At 38.5% G+C, this 21,521-nt stretch overlaps 1 protein-coding gene across 4 annotated transcripts in view; it reads left to right on the forward strand.

Moving 5' to 3' along the window:
- Window positions 1–10,605, forward strand: part of LOC149011437 (clathrin interactor EPSIN 1-like) — a 47,131-nt gene extending 36,526 nt beyond the window's left edge. For 2 of the 4 annotated variants that reach the window (XM_089160650.1, XM_089160651.1), the window contains exons 11-12: window positions 2,913–3,285; window positions 9,838–10,605. In XM_089160650.1, coding sequence (XP_089016776.1) covers window positions 2,913–3,285; window positions 9,838–10,043 — 579 coding nt within the window. In that variant the 3' untranslated portion in view covers window positions 10,044–10,605. Of the gene's footprint in view, window positions 1–2,885; window positions 3,286–9,837 lie in introns of all 4 variants that reach the window. The other 2 variants (XM_089160649.1, XM_089160648.1) reach the window with 1 other exon arrangement.
- Window positions 10,606–21,521: the final 10,916 nt, after the last annotated feature.

The following is a 21,521-nucleotide window of genomic DNA, read 5'->3' on the forward strand; positions in this document are numbered from 1 at the left end:
CCCTATTTTCAGGTCCTACATTCCATCTGTCAATTTTGGCTGTTTTTTGGACAGGACAACCCTTTTTGCTCCATTTGAAATCAACCCATCCTAAGATCCATCTATAAATCTATTAACCCTAGAAGGCTAGAAGCTCTTATATTCGAATTGAACAAAATCTCAACCTAATCTTTCAAATTTGAGTTTGGTTCTTATTGGTTGCTGGAGGTTCTGGCTAGTTGATCGTCTATCAAATCTTGGAAATATTAGACTGGGGATTTGGATGCTGAATCCAGATCAAAGGATTTGATACACCTGTTCTAAGTTCCTAAATGTACTCAGCTCTTCTTCTTTGAAACCCTTTCATCTTCTTGGTAAAAGGCTAAGTCAAGGGCTTGATATTGATATGGTGCAGAAGGGGACATGGCACATTGGGACACCATTCCTTTCCGCTCACATTCCACCCCTCATCAGGTTGCATCTTTGTGTGGCTGTGAGAAATTTTCTCATGAGGCATTTCCTTGTAGAAGTCATAGAATATTCCAAGGGTATCAGCAGAACAACTGGCCTGGTAACCCAAAGGATTTTTTTTTGGGTTAGATTTTTATTCTCTTTCTTCATTATTCATGTACTGTTCTGAGGTTCTAAAACCCAGTCTTCATGCTTTGTTATATTATCAATGCAATGTGTTATTGATGTGAACTAGGATCTAGGGGTTCATTGATTGAGGAAAGTCCTAGATCTAGGTCCACCCACAGGCCACAGGATCCTCTTCAAGAAAATCAACAGTCAATTAGGATTTAGATCACCCTACGGTTGAAGGAAATAGGTTGTTATGGGGTTCCAGGGTTGGGAAAGGGCTAGGGTTAAGTTCGGCTAGGTCTTTAGAGGTTGTGGTTTTGAATCCCAGTGTTGTTTCTTTGCTGTTATTTATTTTTCTGACTAAAATTCAGAGGCTGAGGTTTTGGAATTAGGGTTTTTAGAATCTAGGGTTTCTAGGGTTTGAACTAGGGTTACGATTAGGGTTGAGTGTCTTTTAGGGTTGAGTGAAGTTAACTCTAGGGGCGCTTAGGGTTTGGATGAATGGTTGAAGAGAATTATGAATTTGAAATTCTAAGGTTTAGGGTTTCTAATGAAGCAGATGGAATTTCAGATTTCATAGGTTTTGGAGGGGAGGAGAGGCAGGGGCTGGAACCTAGGATCGAATGTAAGGTTAGGGAGGGGATTCTAGTTCCTGTTATGGATAGGTCTTGAGTAGGGGAAGGGGTTTTGGTTAGGTTTTCTGAATTTTAAAATTCTGGAATCCAGAAGTGCCAGAAGCTGTAAAGAGGAAGAGGAAGAAGAAAAGGGAAGAGAAGTGGGCTGGGATCAGTGGTCTAGGGTTGGGGAAGGTAGGGGTTAGGTTTAGGGCTGGGAGAGGCTCTAGGGTGATGGTGCAGGGGTCGGGAAAGGTTCGTGACGAGGGGAGGGGCTGTGATGCTGAAACTAGGATTTGAAGGGGATGGAGGTGGTCTGCGGGTGGAAGGATGAATAGGGGAGGGGGCTCGCTACTTGGAGATGCAAGGATGGAAGCTGGAAATTTGAAAACCCAGCAGAAATTCCTTCTCTAAAGCTGCCGCAGGCTCTCTCCAAGGGAACCAATGACTCCTGGTTTTGCTCCTTCAATTCCCAGCTGTATATTCATTGATCATAAACTTTGAACATCACATTATAGTGAGGCTCAGTTATAGCCTTTAGAAGGAACTCACACTAGGACTCTAATTTAGAAAAACAAATCAAACCAAAACTCCTACTTGGACTAAGGACTCATACTTACACAAAGATTCTTTTGTATCTCACTCTTGAAGAGTCCATATTGAAATCTAAGAGTAGATGTGGAATCCTTGCAAGAAGTAGGACAAGACTAGAGGACTCTCTTACCACTTAGGAATCCTAACCTAACTAGGACTCTTCAAATAGACTCAAAACTTAAAAATAAAAGGAATTCTAACCTAACCAGGACTCTTCAATAAGTTAACAAATATAGACTCAAAACTCAAAAATAAAAGGAATTCTAACCTAACAAGGACTCTTCAATAAGTTAACAAATATAGACTCAAACTCAAAAATAAAAGTAGATCGAGGGTCCACAAACACACTGGACCCAACTGAACCCTAAGTGGACTCAACCAAAATAGTGTAAAATTGCCAAAAGGCCCCTGCTGGTACTAGAGGGCTTTAGGGTAGAGGGAAGCTACCCTAGGCCCTATATCAGCCCTGAATCTTGTTCACATCAGTTGTTTCTCTCCATTGTTGCAAATTCTTTATAGATCTCACAATTTTTCTTTCCAAAGTAACTTACTTGTAATTTTAAGGTGCACCACATATTTTCTAGCTTTTAAATATCAGTTTGAGGCTGGTTTTGACCCTGTTAAAAACTGAGCTTTCCAACTTCTGACCAAAACCTAGTATTTTCGGGGGAAAGCTGGACATGTTGTGGCCAGGTCTATGTTGGTCAAAACTGAGTATTTTTCTGTTGGAACTCGTCAGAATGTGGTCCGAGTCAGTATTAACTCGAAGTTTCATCTTGGTTCCCTTTGAAACCAAAGTTTACAGTTTTAACTGAAATTAATAACTATACATGTATGGAACTTCTCTTTATCTGCAATTTGGATGTTGCTGGAATTAAAAAATACCCCCCCCCCCAAAAAAAAAAAAAAAAAAAAAAAAAAAAAAGAAGAGAACTCTAGTTCCTTATTTAAGTTTTCTATTTGTTATCCCTTTTAATTATATTCAATAGGTCATTTCTTGGCTATAAGGTTGAAGCTACTTAAATTTGATATTTTCGTTTAAGCTCCATTTTCTTCGTAAGCTGTAAACTTTATTGATTATTTCTGTTATGAATTTCCCCTGATCCCTTTGTATAGGCAAAAATTGATCTATTTGCTTCCCAGCCTGCCATTCCTTCAGCACCTGCTTCAGCAATGGACCTTTTTTCTGCTCCTGATCTAGTCTTCCAAACTGAAAGCAAACATCCAAATGGTGAGGCAAGTCAGCCAGCGAACTCAAGTACCATTGATCCCTTTGCTGCAGTGCCACTAAACAGTTTTGATGGATCCGACCTTTTTGGTTCGTTCACTTCTCATGCTGGTGAAGGGCCTTCTAATTCCACACAAAACTCTACCAGCGATGGCAGTGTTGGTGATCTGAATCCAAGACCTTCAGCAGATTCTAAGCATCCACCAAAGAAGGATACATTCCAGGTCAAGTCTGGAATTTGGGCAGATTCATTGAGTCGTGGATTGATTGATCTGAATATTTCTGCTCGTAAGCTCTCATTCCAGGATTCTGAAATAAATTTTCTGTTTTATAGATGAATTCTTTTTCACCCTTTATATAATTTATTTGAACGTGTATTGTGCTGAATTGTTTTTATTTACGGCTAGAGTTTTTTAATTTGATTGAGATGCCTAAAATGGAGTTGGAAAATATACTGAAGTGTTGAAATTTTAGCACCATCCAAGACATTGAATGCTGTGGTAACTTTTACCTTTTTCTATTGGCTGCATAGTTGAATTGGGACCTTATGTGTGGCAACTCTAAAAACTTTTAGCTTCCCTCCGAGAGTCTCTGATGTTTGGTTGGATTTCTCTCAGTTTGTCTCTTTCCCTGAAAATTAAGAGGATAAGAAATTTTCATTTGGCGGTTGTCCTACATTTGGGCCTGCAATACCGAGTGTTCTCTGACCTTTCCAGAGCTTAATCTGCACTTTTTGGGGTGGGGGCTTTGGAAAGGGTTTGACAAAGTGAATAGAAGGTTGGGGGAAAGTGGGAGGAGTGGAGGACAATCAAAGCCAGGTCCTTCTGTCTGTAACCTATAAACATATGAACAAATAATTAACCCCCCCCCCCCACCCCAAAAAAAAAAAAAAAAAAAAAAAGAAAGGGGAAAAGAAAGAAAGAAAGAAATTATCATGTGTTGGACACCTGTATTCATCTCATTTGCATTTTGCAGTGTCTTTATATTTTTCATGGATATGATCTTAAAATATGGACACGTGGATCAAATGTTATTGTTGGAAATCTACCGCCTGCAAAACAGAATGCTTTTGCAGGAGGTAGATTTCCAACAATAACATTTGATCCAGTATGTGATGGCATGATATACAATATTGAGTTGAATTTATTCAGGGGACCTCACAGGCATCCTAGGTTTGAGGGCTTGTGATTTATCGGTAAGAATCTTAGTATTTCCACATATCAAGACCAGACATTCCACGAGTTGACATAAGACCGTAATTTTGTATTTCAAAAAAATGGCACAAAGTTGGTTATATAAATGCCACATTTCAACATTTCTTATTTGAAACTCAACCTATTCTTGATAAACTAGACTGGTTTGCCAGTTTGTTGAAAGAAAAAGAAAAAGAACAAGCTCTATTCTTACCAAAAAAAGTCTTGGAACACTTAGACTTGATGCTCAAGAACACATTTGGGTGAGATGTGCAGCCCAACAATCTCCTTTGGAGGAGATTGGTACTTGAATGCCAGGCATTTGTTCAATATTAGGATGAGCACATAAGGATAGGGTTAACATGGTACTAGGTAGATGTTGGCTTGACTTAAAAAATATTTAACTCAGTATAACCAAAAAAAAACAGGTTTGTAATTTATCAAGTGGTTCATTATTTGATGGCTTTCCATTTCTATTTCTATTTATGTTCTACTCGTGTAATTGCACATATTAACTTGTATCCAAATATGAATAACTGAAATAAGTTACTAATAATATGTTAATGCACCACTTGGTCCGTGTTCTATGGTGTTTTTGTTCATGTATCTGTAATGAATTGCTTTGACGTGTACTATACTGTTCTGTTTTTCTTGTAAGAAGAAAATCATGGTAGGAAATAGGAAAATTACAACAATTATTTAGAGTAAATTAGGAACTAAAAAGGTATTTCATTTATAGAGCTAATTTATTAGCTGTCTATGAATAAGGATATTTTAGGAAGTGAAAAAGTAGCCAGGGCTCTTCAGTTCATATATATATATATATATATATATATATATACACACACACACACATAGATGCACATGTTAGCATGTATTCAAATATAGATGACCCAAATGAATTATTAATACATGCAGATGACATTCAAATTCAGTTATGACAATTTGTCTACATGCAGATAGACATGTTGTTGTGTATTCAAATACGGACGACATAAGTGAGTTGATCATGTAATATTTAGATTCTGGTATTGAATGTACAAATGCACCTGTTGGCAAATGTTCAACCATAAAGTTTTATTAGCATACTGAATTACAAGTGTAAAGAAACCCAATTTGTTAACTTACCCCTTCATCAAAGTGGAGGAATGTATTGCGAATTGGGATGGGAAGAGTACCATTAATTACATTGAATTAGGAATTTAAGATTAGGGTTTTGAGAATCTAGGGCTAGGGATTATAGTTTTAGAGTTAGGGTTGCAAGGATCCAGGGTTTAGGGTTTCACAGTTTTAAGCTTTGGGTTTTAAGATTAGGGTTTGGGGATTTTGGGCAGCAAGGAACTGGGGTTTTGGAAGGGTGAAAAGGGCTGCACTTGGGATTGAGTGATGGTGGAGGTAGAGGAATAATGGATCTGCAATGGGGTTGAGTTCTGATGGAGTGATTATAATATATAAATTCTAGGGTATATAAAGAAGATGTGACCAACTGCGGTAGGGTTTTCAAAACAGAAACTAAAGAGTGGAAGGGGAATGGAAGCTGCTGACGTGTTACTTACCTGTAACACAAGTCTTGTAATGGATTAGGATGATAATGGACTGAATTGGAGGAAGGATACAAGCAACGTCAAAGGAGATCCTTCAACTAGAATCCTAGGTTTCCTTGCTCGATCACCTGGAGGTACCTTACCACTGATGGAGCAACTCTAATTCTCACATGCCCGTAGGCAGCAATAACACTTTATTAATTTACAATCTGAAATCTGAATTCTATTTCATGTGCAGTCCTTGTATTTATAGCCTTGTACTGACTTTCCTATTTATTCTCAAAATCTAAACTAAATTGGAAATAAGATTCTTAATACTTACCGAATTAGGACTCTTCTCTCATGTGTATCAGGGCCTGATAAGGTGTATTTAGTTAAGGTACAATACTGTTGATAGACCCGGCCTAATTTAAACAAAATAAAAACCTATATTTGTACTTGGCCTAGACACTAAACTTATGGGCCATAGAGTAACCCCATGACCACATAAACCTGTGGAACAAAGTCCGAACATCCATACCTGTCAACCCTAAGTTGATTTCAAAGGTAAATAGACCAATTTTTTGTTGGGCCTGCTGTATAACAGAAAAATGAAATTCTTCAGTTCTCTAGTCAGTTCAGCACTCAAGGGTCTTGATTATCAGCATAAAACAAGTTAAACTTTATAGCTTTTTTCCCTAACTCCATCCTTTGTTGATAAAACCAATTAGAACCGACAAACATGTTTCAATATCTTGATCTCGAGGTCCATCTTGCCAACTCAGAAAAGAAAGTTGGCTTAAGATCTTGTTGAGTTGGTGGAATTTTTCCCCAACTCAGCTCCAACTCAAGGGTTATTATGGCTCATTTAGCGTTACATCTTGCTGTTCAACGGTTAACCAACTTAAGCCCTTATGAATACACTAATGACCTCAGATATATGAAAAAACATAATGTAAATGTGAGTTCCACTTCAGATCCCAAGTGGGAAGTCACTACTCTGAAGTGAAACCTTAAAATGGCCTATTGTACACCGTCATATACTTGGACATTAATGCTTAAAGTTCAAACTTCAAACAAATTGATACATTACACATGTTCATAGATTAATTTATGAAGGTCAAATAATAATCCAATCATCATAGTTCCATTCGGTAGTTGAGATTTGAGACCTATGTGCTAAGCATGTTGTCTCGTCTCGCACATCAACTCATCTCGCTCAATAGAAAAAGAGAGACCTTGCTTGAGAGTTCCTACAGCTACTGCTAGGCAATCCAAGCCTCCAAGGTGTTTGAGGTCCTCCCTAAGAGGTTAGGTGCCGTGTCTATGCAGCCTAAGTTGTGCTCCAATGTTACTTTAAAAATATTAGTTGTATTGACTACGAAGAAGGCTTTCTTTACTCCTTGGAACCAAAGGAGTAAAGATAGAGCACAAGAGAAGAACTCAAACTGCAGCTATTGGCATCTGTCTCAAACAGCTTTAAAACTCAGTGTTGTTGCCCATAATCCAATGCAGCTCTAGAAATCAAGTGGTACCTGGATTACTGATTTCTGAAACTTGCAATAACCTTGGCAAAATTAAAAGTATGCATCAATTAAACTTGGTTATCAATGATGTTGGATGCTTGTTTATTCAAAGAGTCAGTAAGTACAATTTTATTCATATAAAATCTGATTTTCCTCTTGATCAAGAGTGAAGAAGGTTGTCCATAAAAAAGTCTAGGACTGCTGGAGGCTACATAGATCTTGCCCTAGGTCATACAGGCCAGACTGAGTCCGAGCTTGTGGTCACTTGTTCTGTTTGTGTTTGTTGTATTATCTGATACAATTTATGCAGTAGAGGCACTATTTGTTAGTTTATTCTTTATACTGGTCTGGCTGGCATAGACCTGGGATTAGTGTGATGATACTTAGGGAGCCATGTATTTGCAGCTTCAATGTTCTATGGCAGATCTTATCTGCAGACAATAGTGGACCGCCTATGGACATAGTTCAAGAACTTAACTAGATCTCGCTAGTCGCTAGTATCTCGGGTTTTTTCATGATACTGAGACCATATTATGTATGATACCAGGATTACTCCAACTTGACTGGAGATTATGGTCCAACCCACCTTATATATTTATCCAACTTGAAACAAGATCTCAAGATCTCAAGATCTTGACAAAACTCGTTGGTCTTGGTCTATTCTGTGATTTTGACTGCTGCAACTTTTGAAACTTTAGCTTGATTGAGGACCGAAATTCACTATAGTATCCCCCAAAGTGCATTGCTACTTGATTTTTACTACATCTGCAATTATATATTCAAGCAAATCAAAGGTAAGGTAAACCATTTTCTCCTAAATCTGTTGTTTTCTTATTCAAAAAAAGTTTGTTTGAAAACGTTAGTTTGGTGTGATTTTGATATATCTTAAAATAACTTGCCCAATTTATGAGTTAGACATGTTTATATCAAAAAATTGAATGATTTGATTACTTTTTATCACTAAATTAGGTGTAGAACAGGATATTGTAGACTTTTAGTATGTCGTAGCATTGACAACAATGGTCCAAAGTCGGAACTCGGTTAGTTGTATTTGGAGTAAGTTTTTGCAAAATCTGGTAGTGCCATGGTGTTCAAAAGGTACCAATTTATTCAAAAGGCGCAAGATAGGTTATAGGAAGTTTTAGACCCAAATTGGGTAAAAAGCCCACAAGAGATGGCCAACCAATGATAAACTCAACTTGTTTGTGAAGACAAGTTTCTCCTGCTAGGAAGTCTTGAGGCCTAATGTGCCTGGACCGTTGAAAATGGACCACTATCAGGTAGGCCAGTGGGTTTTGTACAAAATTTGGAACTCTTTGAAATGATCAGCTGTGGACCCAAATTGTTTTGAGGTTTCTTGTCCTTTTTTGGGAGTTTCTGGGGCTGTGGATTTTGATCTTTTTCTTAGGCTAGGGCTTTCATCTGTTTTGTTATATATACGTCTCTTTTGTTTTCAGATTGGGTGGAAAAATGTATTAGGGCTGTAGTCCTGTTTCTTTTTCATCTTTATAGTGAAACCATCACAGAGCTTGGCTGTGGATGTAGCTTTCTGGTGAACCACATAAATCTTGTCCTGTGCATGTGCAGTTTCTCCATTTTCATGATTTAGTTCTGTAGCTTTGCTAACCTAACTAGACGAAATTTTTTCCAGACCCGAGTTCCCAAGCCATGGCTATGGGAATGGGGGCTTTCATAGTAGGGCCAAAAGAAGCCATGCCAACTTATTTATATTCCATTTTTAAATGCTAGTTTTTGTTACAAATTCGGGTGAACTGAGGACTTATTAATGCCTAATAGCAGTTTTTGGGCACATTTTCTTACTTTTTGGACTGAGAACCCTATTGTACGAGGTTTATGAAACTCTGAATTACATCTGAATGGATTATTTTGCCTATGTTACTAGGACTTGTCCAAGCAAGCATTAGGATTTGAGTTTTAATGAGCTAATTGTACAGGGCTGATTTGCCAGTCAAGCTTTGGTTCACATATGTATTACCTTCTTTGTTTTACCAATTAAACTTGAATTTGAGTAAATCCCCAACAATTGGCTATTATAGTTGAACTTGCCTCACCTAAATATTACCTCCTTTATCTTCCAATTATACTTGAATTTGAATAAACTCAAACTATGGGTGCTTAGGTATTGACTTTCTGAGTCTGGGGGGAGTTGCTTCATCTTGTAGTCAATTTTACTTCCATATTGAGCCATTAATTTCCATCTGAACTCCTGTTTATTCATTCTTGAAGAGGGCTTGCTGTTAAATTTACAATTTATACTATTTGTCATCACTGTTTTGAACATTAAGGCATTTAGCTGTTGATTTGGTTCAATAAACATTCAATGATAACACATGAAATATGTCTTGAAAATTAAAATTAGTGAATAAGGGTTAAAGATTCTTTACTGTTATCCTGGATGTTGTCTGAAGAGTCTTGAATTTGATTATGAAAGCAACTACGTCGACTTTGTGCAATTTTATTTTCATCTTTCTGTTCTTCCTTCGCATCGTTTCTAACTCTACTTTTCTATTTTGCCTTTGCATCTTGTTTCTAACTCTACTTTTCTATTTTGCCTTTGCATCTTATTCCAATATGTAGCCAAGAAAATATCTCTAGCAGAAGTTGGAGTTGTTGGCTCCCTAAGTGATTTGTCAGAGAAGGAAAAGACTCCACCACCTGCAGTTTACATGGGCAGAGCCATGGGCATGGGATCAGGTCTTGGTAGACCTTCACCCGGAAATGGTGAAAATGACATATTTTCGATCCTCAGCCAACAATCGCAGTTTGGTAGCTTCAAAAAATGAGCTCGCATTTGATCATTGCTATTCTTTTATTGTCTGGTGGAAGTTTTCTAAGCCATTCTCATGAAATGCTTCATATTATTTTATCTAATATACACAGCTGTTGTATTTGGTTTGTTAACTGTGTCTTGTCAACCGTATAAGAAGAGCATCAGCCGGCTTTGTCATTTATCTATCGCTACATTGTTTACAGAATTTGTCTGAGTTCCTGAAGAGGTTTTTTATTTGAGAGCTGTGCCTGGAAGCAGTAACTTTGTGCTGTGAGCCTAAGTAACTGAAAGCACAGAGAGACGATGGACATGATATCCTCAAAACACTCTTTTAGCTATTCTCTAGATTCACTGCTGTTTGCTGTTAGGTTTCTTGTGATGATCACTCTGGTGGATCAGCCCTTGGCACAAAATGCACTCTCCCATTATGTAATCCCCAAAAATGGATTCAGTATGCATAATGACCAACACCTCTTATTGAAGAGGTTGTGGGGTTCAACTATGTTTGATGTTATATGTAATATCCCCTTTCCATATATATATATATGAAAAACGTCCTTATACTGAAAAGCAATGGGTTTAGTACAGTACACACCAGCTATCCAATATTAATATGGTACCATATCATATAAGATCTTCACCTCTGGTATAACATGCAAGTGCTATGGTGAATGGTATGAATACATTATTGTATCTGTATAATCGAGTATTTATTTTGGTAGATGTATAATTGAGTATTGGTAGGTATGCAAGGCGGTAAAGATAAGGTTTCAGTCATTTGCATTTTTTAAAGGAGTTACGAGCAACTTATGAATAGATCGGGATGCTTTAGGATGAAATAGAAAACATTGGTAGGTTTTCATAAAAAGTACGTATTTTTACTAGGGAAATTTTCTCTCTCTCCCCTGTATACTCTTATTCTCCTCTAAAAGTTTCATTTCTGATTCTCCAAAGAAAATGACCTATTTCTTCTTTCTCCCTTTGCTATGCTAAAATGCCTAAAATCACCCTTTATTTTTACCCCTTTAATCAATTAAAGCAATTTCCTTCTCTTTTTATTTATTTATATGAATTTGTGATTAGTTGTTGATGCGTCCAAAAATTGTTCAATCCTTAATGCATGCCTGCAAAAGAAGATTAGAAGTGGGCCGACTCCATTGTCAGGAAGGTTAAGTCAATAATGGATTACCACAGAGCTCTGGCTAGTTGCAGAACTTAATTGAATAACGGTAATGAAGGGAAATGATTTAGATACCTCTGCTTTGTGCGACTCTTAAGTTTATATAGGGTTTACCTCTTATTCTCGATCATCAGATTCATTTATGATCTTCGTTGGTGGCCATCCGATCGTAGGGTTTTTCCCTTTCATTCAGAGTTGGTGATAGTTTCCATATATGGCACAATCGTGTATCTTGAATTTAACAGAAGCACGTATCTTTCCATGATCGTCGAGTCCCTTCACTCTTATGCTACTCATTGGTTCGACCCTTGAACCAGTCTCGATTGGGATCCTTGACCTGATCGTGGGTGAACCCGATTTATTATTAGTTTATCCTGATCATGAGCCCCTCAGGCCAAGTGATCGGTAAGACGCGACATATTGCTTGGTTTGCCTTTCCTTGATCACGAACCCTTAGAAAGGTAAGGTGAAGTCCAAACATCCTCCTGTTTTCCAAACATCGCATTTATTGCTCTCGTCTGCGCAATGGTACGTTTCACTGAGCCACACTCGCTTTTCGTATCCCATGCTCCTTTAGCCACGTGGCCCTAGGGAACAAGCGCCATCATGACGGCCTCATGCTCGAATCGTCTTTTTCATCCCATCGTTAGTAATGGGTTAATTTTATTCATTGGATCATGCCTCGAACCGTCGTTCGAAGTCAACCGTTGATCTGAATGCATCTCGTTCGACATGATTTTGCCTTTAGTCTATTAAACTCTTTCATTTCTTAGCTTCAACCTTTACTTCTCCGTTTCACGAATTTGTTTGTGGTTGAAGATTTCAACAAGTGCTTGCGATTTCTAGTTTCCCTGCTTCGTTCTTCAACTCAAAAAACAAGTAAGTTTCCTAGTTCTTTGCTTTTGCTCATTCTTCTATACCTCCACTTTTTTTCTGTTTGCGTTCATGATTTCCACCATTGCTTGCTTAGGGTCCCATCCTTTCTTCATCTTCGTAAAAAATCTTTAGAATCAATATTTTCTCCTTCAATGGTTAGCAGTAGGACTTCTAACGATGACTCCATCCATCGTATGATCGATGGAGACTCTGCTAATCAAGCCAGCCCCTTAGTTTCGGTTGAACTGTAGGGCGATATGAATCAAAGTATTACCAACCGCTGGTTATCCTCCATTCATTTTGTCCCTAGGGAGCAACCAGGGAATGTTATGGAGATCGAGTAGAAGAACTGTTTCTCTCTAGCTTCTTGAAAGCAAAAAGACTTAAAGCAGGATGTTGCTGGAAGCTCCCGACCATTCAAGAGGCCCTCCCACAGGCCTAGCTTCTTTGTCTCCCATGTTCGCCATGCCGAACTTGACGACATTGCCAACTACTTTTCTATTCCCTTTACCTATCTTTTGGGAGTCCCTAACTCCGATGAGAGGGTTAATATTAACCCTCCCAAGGAGTCTCCTTGTACACTGACACCCTGAAAAGTGGCGTCAAATTTCCTTTCTTTTCTCCCATCTTCTCTGCTATTCTAAATCACTGAGATTTATGCCTAGGCACGCTTCTCCCGAACAGCTGGTGCCACATCGTTGGCTTTTTGGGCTTGTGCTTTGAGTTAGTACTCTCCCCTTCTTTGCCCCTTTTTTCTCATTTTTATTACTTAAGTAAGTCTAACCCACCCGAATGGGTTTTCTTCTCGAAATGTCCCGTAGTGAGTTGGGATGGTTGGGAGGCATCATTGCTGATGGTACCTACCCTTCGAATCACAAGGGATGGCGTCATCGGTTCTTATTCTGTCGAGCGCCTCTCGAAGACTTGACCTTCCCGATTACTTGGAAGATCCAAAACTTCTACACCTAAGCCAATCGTCTTCTTCCTCTTTCTCTTGATGAAGATAGCGCAATTCAAATGATAACATCCATACACACGTGTCAGGAGATCCATGGGCATGCCATGGAGTATGATGATGTCTTGCCCCTAGTGAGCCCCTGAAAATTTTATCTTCTTCTTCTCCTTTTTTCTTTTTGTTGATGTACCAACTTTCGGTTTATTTTGTTATTGTAGTGCCTCCCAAGTATAACCCCAAAGCAGTGAAGGCCCTAGCTAACAAAGCCTTTGAAGCTGCTAAGGACAGGGTAGCACGACTGAAGAGGAAAAAGCCTGAGGCTGGGGGTTCTATACTGAAAGCTCAGCAGCAATCCCCCAAGGGTTTGCTGAAAGTTCATCAGGAGCCTGTTGAGAGAGGTAAAGCATCGATCGATGTTGCGGAGTCTACTCATGATGGTGTCATATTGACGAAGAGGAGGCACGACTTGCTCGATGATGCAACTTCAAAGAAAGGGAAGACCGTGGCTGAGAAGGAGGAGATCCACATACCTTCCTAAAAACTAAAGGTCACCGACCATGTTTCCAGGAATTTTGACAAAGCTATGGAGTGGGGGACATTTGCATTATTACCTGCCAAGAGCAAAAGCCTTGAATGCCACTCTGATGAGGAGTTTGTAAACTCCTCGGTCAAGTAAGTTTTCTCTTCTCTCTTTTTTTTCTTTACAAGTGTCTAAAGACTTTTGATCCCGATCGCTAATCCTTTTTCTTTTTTGCAGGGTGCTTGCAAACAACTTCCACCGGTAGATGGAAGCTGTTCTTCGGATTGGGAACTCAAGCATTCAATCGAAGCGGCAAGAGGGGGAGATCAAGGGTAAGGAAGTTGAGATCAATTAGCTTTGGGAGGAGAGTTCGAAGTTAAAGAGAGCTACCAAAGACCTGGAAGTAGCCACTGGAAGGGTCGGAGAGCTTACTCGGGAAGTTGAGAGGCTTTAGAGGGCTCCAAGAGATTCTGAATAGAGGGCCTTATTAAAGAAAATGATGACCTTCAGGATCTGGCAGCTTCTTCAAAACCCAAGCATATATCCGTCGATCCTCGAAAGGCTTGCATTTGGAAGTATCTAAATAGCAAGCCCTTCGGGGAGTTGATGATTCACTATAACGCCATGGCTTACCGTGATGGCCAGAATGAGTCGTGGAAATCGGTTTACGGTACAATCCCTCCTTCAATACCGAGCCTCACCAAGAAGTTTGCCATGCAGAAGTCTTCGAAGATCTGCACCTGAGAGCTCCCAAATGGGTCCTTTACAAGGTTGATCATCCTCCCTTGGACCCGAACATTGAAAGGTATCTCAATGATTCTCCTCCGGCTTCTCCCGAGCCTAAAGTAGTACAAGAGAATGATCATATGTGAACTTCATGCCCCAGATCTCCTCAACCGAGAACAACTACCTGAGCAAGGTCTACTCCCTGAACAAGAGCAAGCCCCCAAAACAGCCGACCAAGAAACTCCCGTTCAAGAAACATTATTGTTAGGGTAATCTAGACCATTCCTATTTTAAGTGATGTTTTCAATTGAACCGTTTGGTTCAAGCTAGTTCAGGGTTATGTATATGTGGGCTTATGGCTTGTTTTAAGTCATATGTGCAAATCGATTTTTTGGGGTTTATGTTCTGCATGATTCGAGTTCTCTCTGGAGCTGCAATGGTTGTCTTCATCTTCAAGCTCTTGCGGTAATGGCTTCTTGGTGGTTCTTGATGGTTCTCTGTTGGGGCTTTTGATCATTGAGGCTAGAAGAGCACTTGGTGGAAGTATTGGCTTCATTGACTACCTGTATCAGGTGTTATCTGTAACTTCTTTCTTTCTTCCCTTACCTGTAATGTCTTGGACATAGTGGATTGGATTCGAACTTGAATCCCGGAGATGTAGGCATCTAATGCCGAACTCCGTCATCAATCTCTCTCTCTCATGTGTTATTCTCTTGCTTGATTCGGTACATACGATTAGGGCATGACAATTGCGATCATAGATTGGTATCAGAGCCTTGTGGTTCATGCTTCTATGTTTCGAATTAGGTTTTGTAGATTATTTACATCCTAATTTGATTGTTATACTCATATGGTTAAATATTATTTTCAATTTGAAATTCTAATTTCTTGTATATGCTTTCATTGCTGCCTCGATATATGTCTATATGGATTCGGTTCTCATAGTCTGATAATTGTATGTTCATATATGCTCTCTCATTATAACATGATCTAAATATATGTCAATAAAGTTTCGGTTCTATGATGTAACCCTGATTATATGCTCATATGTTCTTGGCTCTGTGTATAAATCTGAATTCAATTGATGGATGATAATCTAGTATGAGTAGAATGATTCTTGAGATGTTTAATGACTGATTAATCACATTAATTTCTTGCTATTTGATTATACCCACTGCTGCCATATTTTCTGTTGTTAGTATTTGACACAATACTTGGTCTGTATTGGTCTGCTGTGTTAGCAACTGTGAATTAAGGCTGCTGAGATTATATAAAGTTAATTTATAAATTTGTGATTAATTAATAACTGATTATTTAATTCTTGATTATAATAATCCTCTTTTTCTGAATTGTGAATTTTTATTCTTGTATATACTGATTGGTGTATGATACCGGCTTCAAAGTGGAGCAAAGCAAGGAATTTTGTCTACCAGGGGAGGGCATTCCTCCCAGTGTGGTTACCATAGGCTCGAGTAGAGCAGTAGGTCTAGGGGAGAATCCTAGTTACCTAAGTTTGGATACTCCTATGGGGGGTTCTAGGGTAGACATAGAGAAGTTTCATGGGATAGGGGACTTTGGGATTTGGAAAAGAAAGGTCAGAGCTTTAATGGCTCAACAGAAACTCCTAAGATCCATAGATGACCCAGTTTCTTTCTTTGAAAGCATTGAGCCAGTCTTGAGGACTGAAGTGATGGAGAATGCAATTGGTTGCATGCTCTGGAATATCACTGATGGGGTTATCAGGTGTCTGGATGATGAAGACAATACCCCTATTAAGGTTTGGAATAAGCTTGAACAAATCTACCAGAAAAAGAATCTAGGTAATAAGATTTATCTGAAAGAAAGATTGTATGGGTTTAAGATGGACCCTACAATCAGCCTTGATAAGAACCTAGATGTGTTTAAGAAGTTGATTCAAGACTTAGCCAGGGGAAAAGAGCAAATTTGAAGATCAAGATTTGTCTATTATCCTGTTAAATTCCCTTCATAATGATTATCTTGTTGTTAAGAATTCAATTAAGTATGCTTGTCAAAACATTTCCCTAGAACAATTGATTGATGCTTTAAGGAATAGGGAGTCAGAGTTGTTGACTTCTAAAAATACTTCAGGCAGTGGGGACAATTTGTTTGTTAAGGGCAAGGGCTCTTACAAACATGGGAAGTCCAAAGGAAAGGGTAAAGTGTTTGACAATCATGAAAATAACAACAAGAATAATAATGGGAATAACAAGTATGATGCAAGCACCAAGAGATGCTTTTATTGTAAGGAGGTGGGACACTTTAAGAAAAATTATTTTGCATATAAGAGGAAACTGCAAGGTGAGACATCTAACAATAATGTGCCTAATTCTGGTGAATTAAATATGTTTGAGGTCCTTTGATGACCTAGGTGCTTTCTGTGGTAGCATAGACCTTGTTTTAAGACCTAGTTATTTGGGTTTCCATTGGATGCATACTTTGGTTTATCCTATTTTGTTCATTTGTTAAAGGGAGGTGGTTTATTTATTCTTTAAGGTGATATGCTTGTGTAAGGAAGCTGTTTATTTTAATAAATCTGAGACAACATGTTTTGTGCCTAGTTTTCTATTAATATTGATTAAGATATGCCTTATTGTGTGAGAATTCTTGACCAATTATGATAGTGTTGGCATGTTAATTATTTGTTGTTGTTTTGTACTCTCATGGATGCTTTTATTTGCACTGGTATACATGTCTGACTGAGGTTTGAAATGCTAGAGTGGTAATAGGTGGTGTTGAGATTGTTTAGTACAGTTGGTTACACACATGAGGATTTCTATTTCACTTGGTATAGCATTAGGTGTATCCCTGGTGTTTGGAAAGGTATAGTCTTCATGTTCAGCCTAGTTAGTGCTGGTTTTGGCAATGGTGTTGTTAGGTGTTTGGAGAGGTATATTCTCCATGTTCAGCATGAGTGCTGGTTTTGACACAGTGTTGTCAAGTGTTTTGAGAGTTTGGTCTCCAGGGGGAGAGGTTTGCTTCTCCAGTTCAGCATTGGTGCTGGTCTTAACACAGGAGTTGTCAAGAGGGTGTGTCCTCATAGGTTGTTGGGGTTCACATGATATTCAGGGGATATGGTCTGTCAGCTTGTATGGTTTTGAGTGGGAGTAGTTATTGTCAGATTTATGGAGTTGTCTGGTAAGATGACTTGCACCAGTTTTATTGGTTAGGTTATGTCTTGTTTGTAGTTAGATTTTTATGTGTTCATTGAGTCTGGTCTTGTAGGTCAGAGTTGTTAAGTCTTATTGAGTTTACTTCTTTTATCTCTGGTTTGGTTTCTACTCTAGGTGACCTGGATTTGTCTAGTTGTTGACATGTGCCCGTTACGTGTAGTGAGTGGGTGAAGAGGTCCTAGTTTGAGTAGTGGTAGTAAGCCAGTGATGGATTGAGGAGTGTTATTTCCTATTGGGTTTGTCTAGATTATTTTTATCTTGTTGGTTAAATGTAAGACTATAAGAGTGTTTGCGATCCTGAGTTACTCTTTTCATTATTTTAATGGGTAATTGTATACTTGTTGTCTTTCTTTACTTTAATGTAGAAGAAAGAATGATTTGCAACTTCTTTAGGCATTTTAACAACTGAATTTGAAAATATGACTTGTTAATGAATCCTGTTGTGATTTCATTTGAATACCCTTGGCATTGATATATAAGACTTAATGTTTGAGTTTTTTGCATTGTATTTGCATTTAGGTTGACAGTTGCCTCTAGTTTCTCATTTCATTTTCTGTGTCCTATATCTGCCTTTATGTGGTTTACATATTGATTGCATGATTGTATTCCTTGGGGAAGGTTGTAAAATCAGAATTTGAAATGGATGTATTTGGATCTGTTAGGAATTTCCTAAGTTTTGGGATCTACTGGTTGAGGGGGAGAGACTTATGCTTACTTGTCATGTTTTATATTTGAATTGTTAAAATCTCTCTTCTCTAGTTGTTAAGTTCTCTTATGTATCATGTGATATGTTTTAGACTTGACTTGGCTTATATTGTAAGCATTTGTGTAGATTCATGGGCTGTTATGGCATTATTAATTATGTCAGGATCCATGTTTTTCATCTGTTGATGTTTGTGAGGTTCTGTTAATCTAGGTTGGTTTTGATATCACCATGGATTTCTTGAAGTTTATACTAGTCTCTTGTTTAAAGCCTTACTTGTTTAAATTATATATTTATTATGCTTTGGTTGGCATGAGTAAGTCTAGCTGGTGGGTTATTACCTTTGGTGGAGATTGTATACTTTGTTTTTCATTTATCTATGGCGTACTTGATGTCCAGGTATGTCTTGTGATTGTTTATCAGGTTTACATATGTTGCAGTTTTAGGGGAGATGCTGCCCAAATTTTTTATGACTCTTGTTCTGTTTGTCTCTGTTATGAGATATATGCCTGGTGTGTGCATGTGTACTCTTCATGGTTATATGAGTGAGTTGTGAATCATGAGTTATTGATTAGGGTTTCTCTACTTGGTGCAGTTTGTTGCATGGTGTATCTGCATTGAGTCCTTTAGTGTTGCATAGTTAGTGCATGTCTAGGTATTTTGCATATTTGTTATTTGCTTTGAACTGTGGTCTCTTTGTTTTTTGTGTGCAGGTACACTTGGATGATGATGGTCGTAATCTAGTTCACTATAGTCATTTTGGATGTACAGATTAAGGAGGAGATTGTTAGGGTAATCTAGACCATTCCTATTTTAAGTGATGTTTTCAATTGAACCGTTTGATTCAAGCTGGTTCAGGGTTATGTATATGTGGGCTTATGGCTTGGTTTAAGTCATATGTGCAAATCGATTTTTTGGGGTTTATGTTTTGCGTGATTCGAGTTCTCTCTGGAGATGCAATGGCTGTCTTCATCTTCAAGCTCATGCGTTAATGGCTTCTTGGTGGTTCTTGATGGTTCTCTGTTGGGGCTTTTGATCATTGAGGCTATAAGAGCACTTGGTGGAAGTATTGGCTTCATTGACTACCTGTATCAGGTGTTATCTGTAACTTCTTTCTTTCTTCCCTTACCTGTAATGTCTTGGACATATAGTGGATTGGATTCGAACTTGAATCCCGGAGATGTAGGCATCTAATGCTGAACTCCGTCATCAATCTCTCTCTCTCTCTCATGTGTTATTCTCTTGCTTGATTCGGTACATACGGTTAGGGCATGACAATTGCGATCACAATTATCCTCTCTTTTTTTCTTGTAACTTTTACTGATTTTGTTCGGTACTTTTAACTTTGTACTTTTATGTTCTTCCTTTGTAAGGGTTGGCCCCCTCTAGCCTTTATGAATATAACTTGACTTCATATATGAAGCATTTCTTTTCATACTCGATGCTCTTACTTAAATTGAATTTAAGCTTCTATCAAACATACTCAGTAGAACTTTAGTCGGCTATACTTAAAATAATTCTGAAATTTTTTCTAAGTGTTAGGAGGTCTTAGTCGGGCGTAGCCGAGGCCTTTCCTTAGAAAACTTCTGAAAATTTTTCTAAGTGTTAGCAGGTCTTAGTCAGGCATAGCCAAGCCTTTCCTTAGAAAACTTCTGAAAATTTTTCTAAGTGTTAGAGGGTCTTAGTCGGGCGTAGCTGAGGCCTTTCCTTAGAAAACTTCTGAATTTTTTTCTAAGTGTTAGAATGTCTTAGTCGGGCGTTGCTGAAGCCTTTCCTTAGAAAACTTTTGAATTTGTTTTCTACGTGTTTGAAGGTCTTAGTCGGGCGTAGCTGAGGCCTTTCCTTAGATAACTTCTGAACTTTTTTTTAAGTGTTAGAAGGTCTTAGGGTTTGTGCTTTTCAATCCGACTACATAGAGCAGTCTGCGTAGCCAAAGCTTTTCCTTATAAAATTTCTGAAAATTTTCTAAGTGTTAGAAGGTCATAGTTGGGTAACCAAAGCCTTTTGAATTTCAACTATATCCACATGCCCCTATTCAAAAGAGGTTTGGTTTTGAAACTTAAACTTCATTGAAATCTTGAGTCATATTGCAAAATCTCGATCGTGACTACATAAAAATAACTAAGGATAAAACTTTTTCAAATGTCTTGCATTCCATGATAGGTCCAACTCTTGATCATTCATTAGATTCTTTAATCTATAAGTGATCGATCCTACTTGCTTCACGATCATGTATGGTCCTTCCCAGGAAGGATTCAACTTCTTTTGGTGCCAAGAGTTTGAAGCAACTGTATTCCTTAGAACAAGATCCCCTGAATGGTACTAACGGTGCCTTACTCAGGGGTTATGATATGATGAAAAATACTTCTGTGATAATGCTGAATTCGGGCTATAGCTTTCATTCGGACTTCATCCAAGAATTCTAAATTATCAAGCAGACCTTGCTCATTTGCTTTTTCTTCAAATTCTCTTTCTTTGAGAGTCCCAACCATTATTTCTATTGGAGCTAAAGCCTTTGATCCATAGGCCAATTTGAATGGTGTTTCTCTTGTTGGCGTTCAAATCGTTGTTCTATTTGCCCAAAGTACGTTTGAGAGTTATTCAACCCACAAAGATTTATTCGATTCCAACCTCTTCTTGATTCCATCCAGGAGGGTTCGGTTGGTTACCTCTACTTGACCATTTCTTTGGGGGTATGCTATAGAAGACATTTAGTGCACGAGCATGTAAGTACCACAGAACTGGGTGAATTGTGGGTTATCAAACTGTATTCCGTGATTGGTAAACAGCACCTTCGGAATGCCAAATCGGTATATTATGAACTCTAGCACAAACTTCTCAACCCTCTTCTCGGTGATTGCTTCAACCCACTTGGTGAAGTAATCAATTGCCATGATCAAGTGCTCCCGACCACCCGAAGCCTTAGTGAACTTTCCCATGATGTCAATCCCCCACATGGTGAACGGGATAGGGTCTAGGATAGACGTCAAGGGTGTTGTTGGCCTTTTTGATACTGTTGAATGTATTTGATAATTCTTGCAATGACGCACGTATTCTAAGGCATCTTCTTGTATCTTTAGCCAATATATCCTGAGCCTAAGTATCTTGTGCACCAGTGCTCATCCACCCATATGAGCTCCACAAAAACCCTCGTGCACTTCTACTAATGCACTCTTTGATCCTTCGGCCCCAAATGCTTGAGCAAAGGTCCAATATAAGATCTTCGGTACAATCTCTCGTTTTGGATGGTGAACCTTGCAGCTCGGATTCTGGTGAGTCTTTCTTCTTTTGGATCTTCATGCAGCTGATCATCTCAAAGGTACTCCGCGATTAGGTCCAG

This window comes from Hakea prostrata, chromosome 7, assembly GCF_041222555.1.
Source record: "Hakea prostrata isolate BN-2017 chromosome 7, UWA_Hpros_2, whole genome shotgun sequence".
NCBI lineage: Eukaryota > Viridiplantae > Streptophyta > Magnoliopsida > Proteales > Proteaceae > Hakea > Hakea prostrata.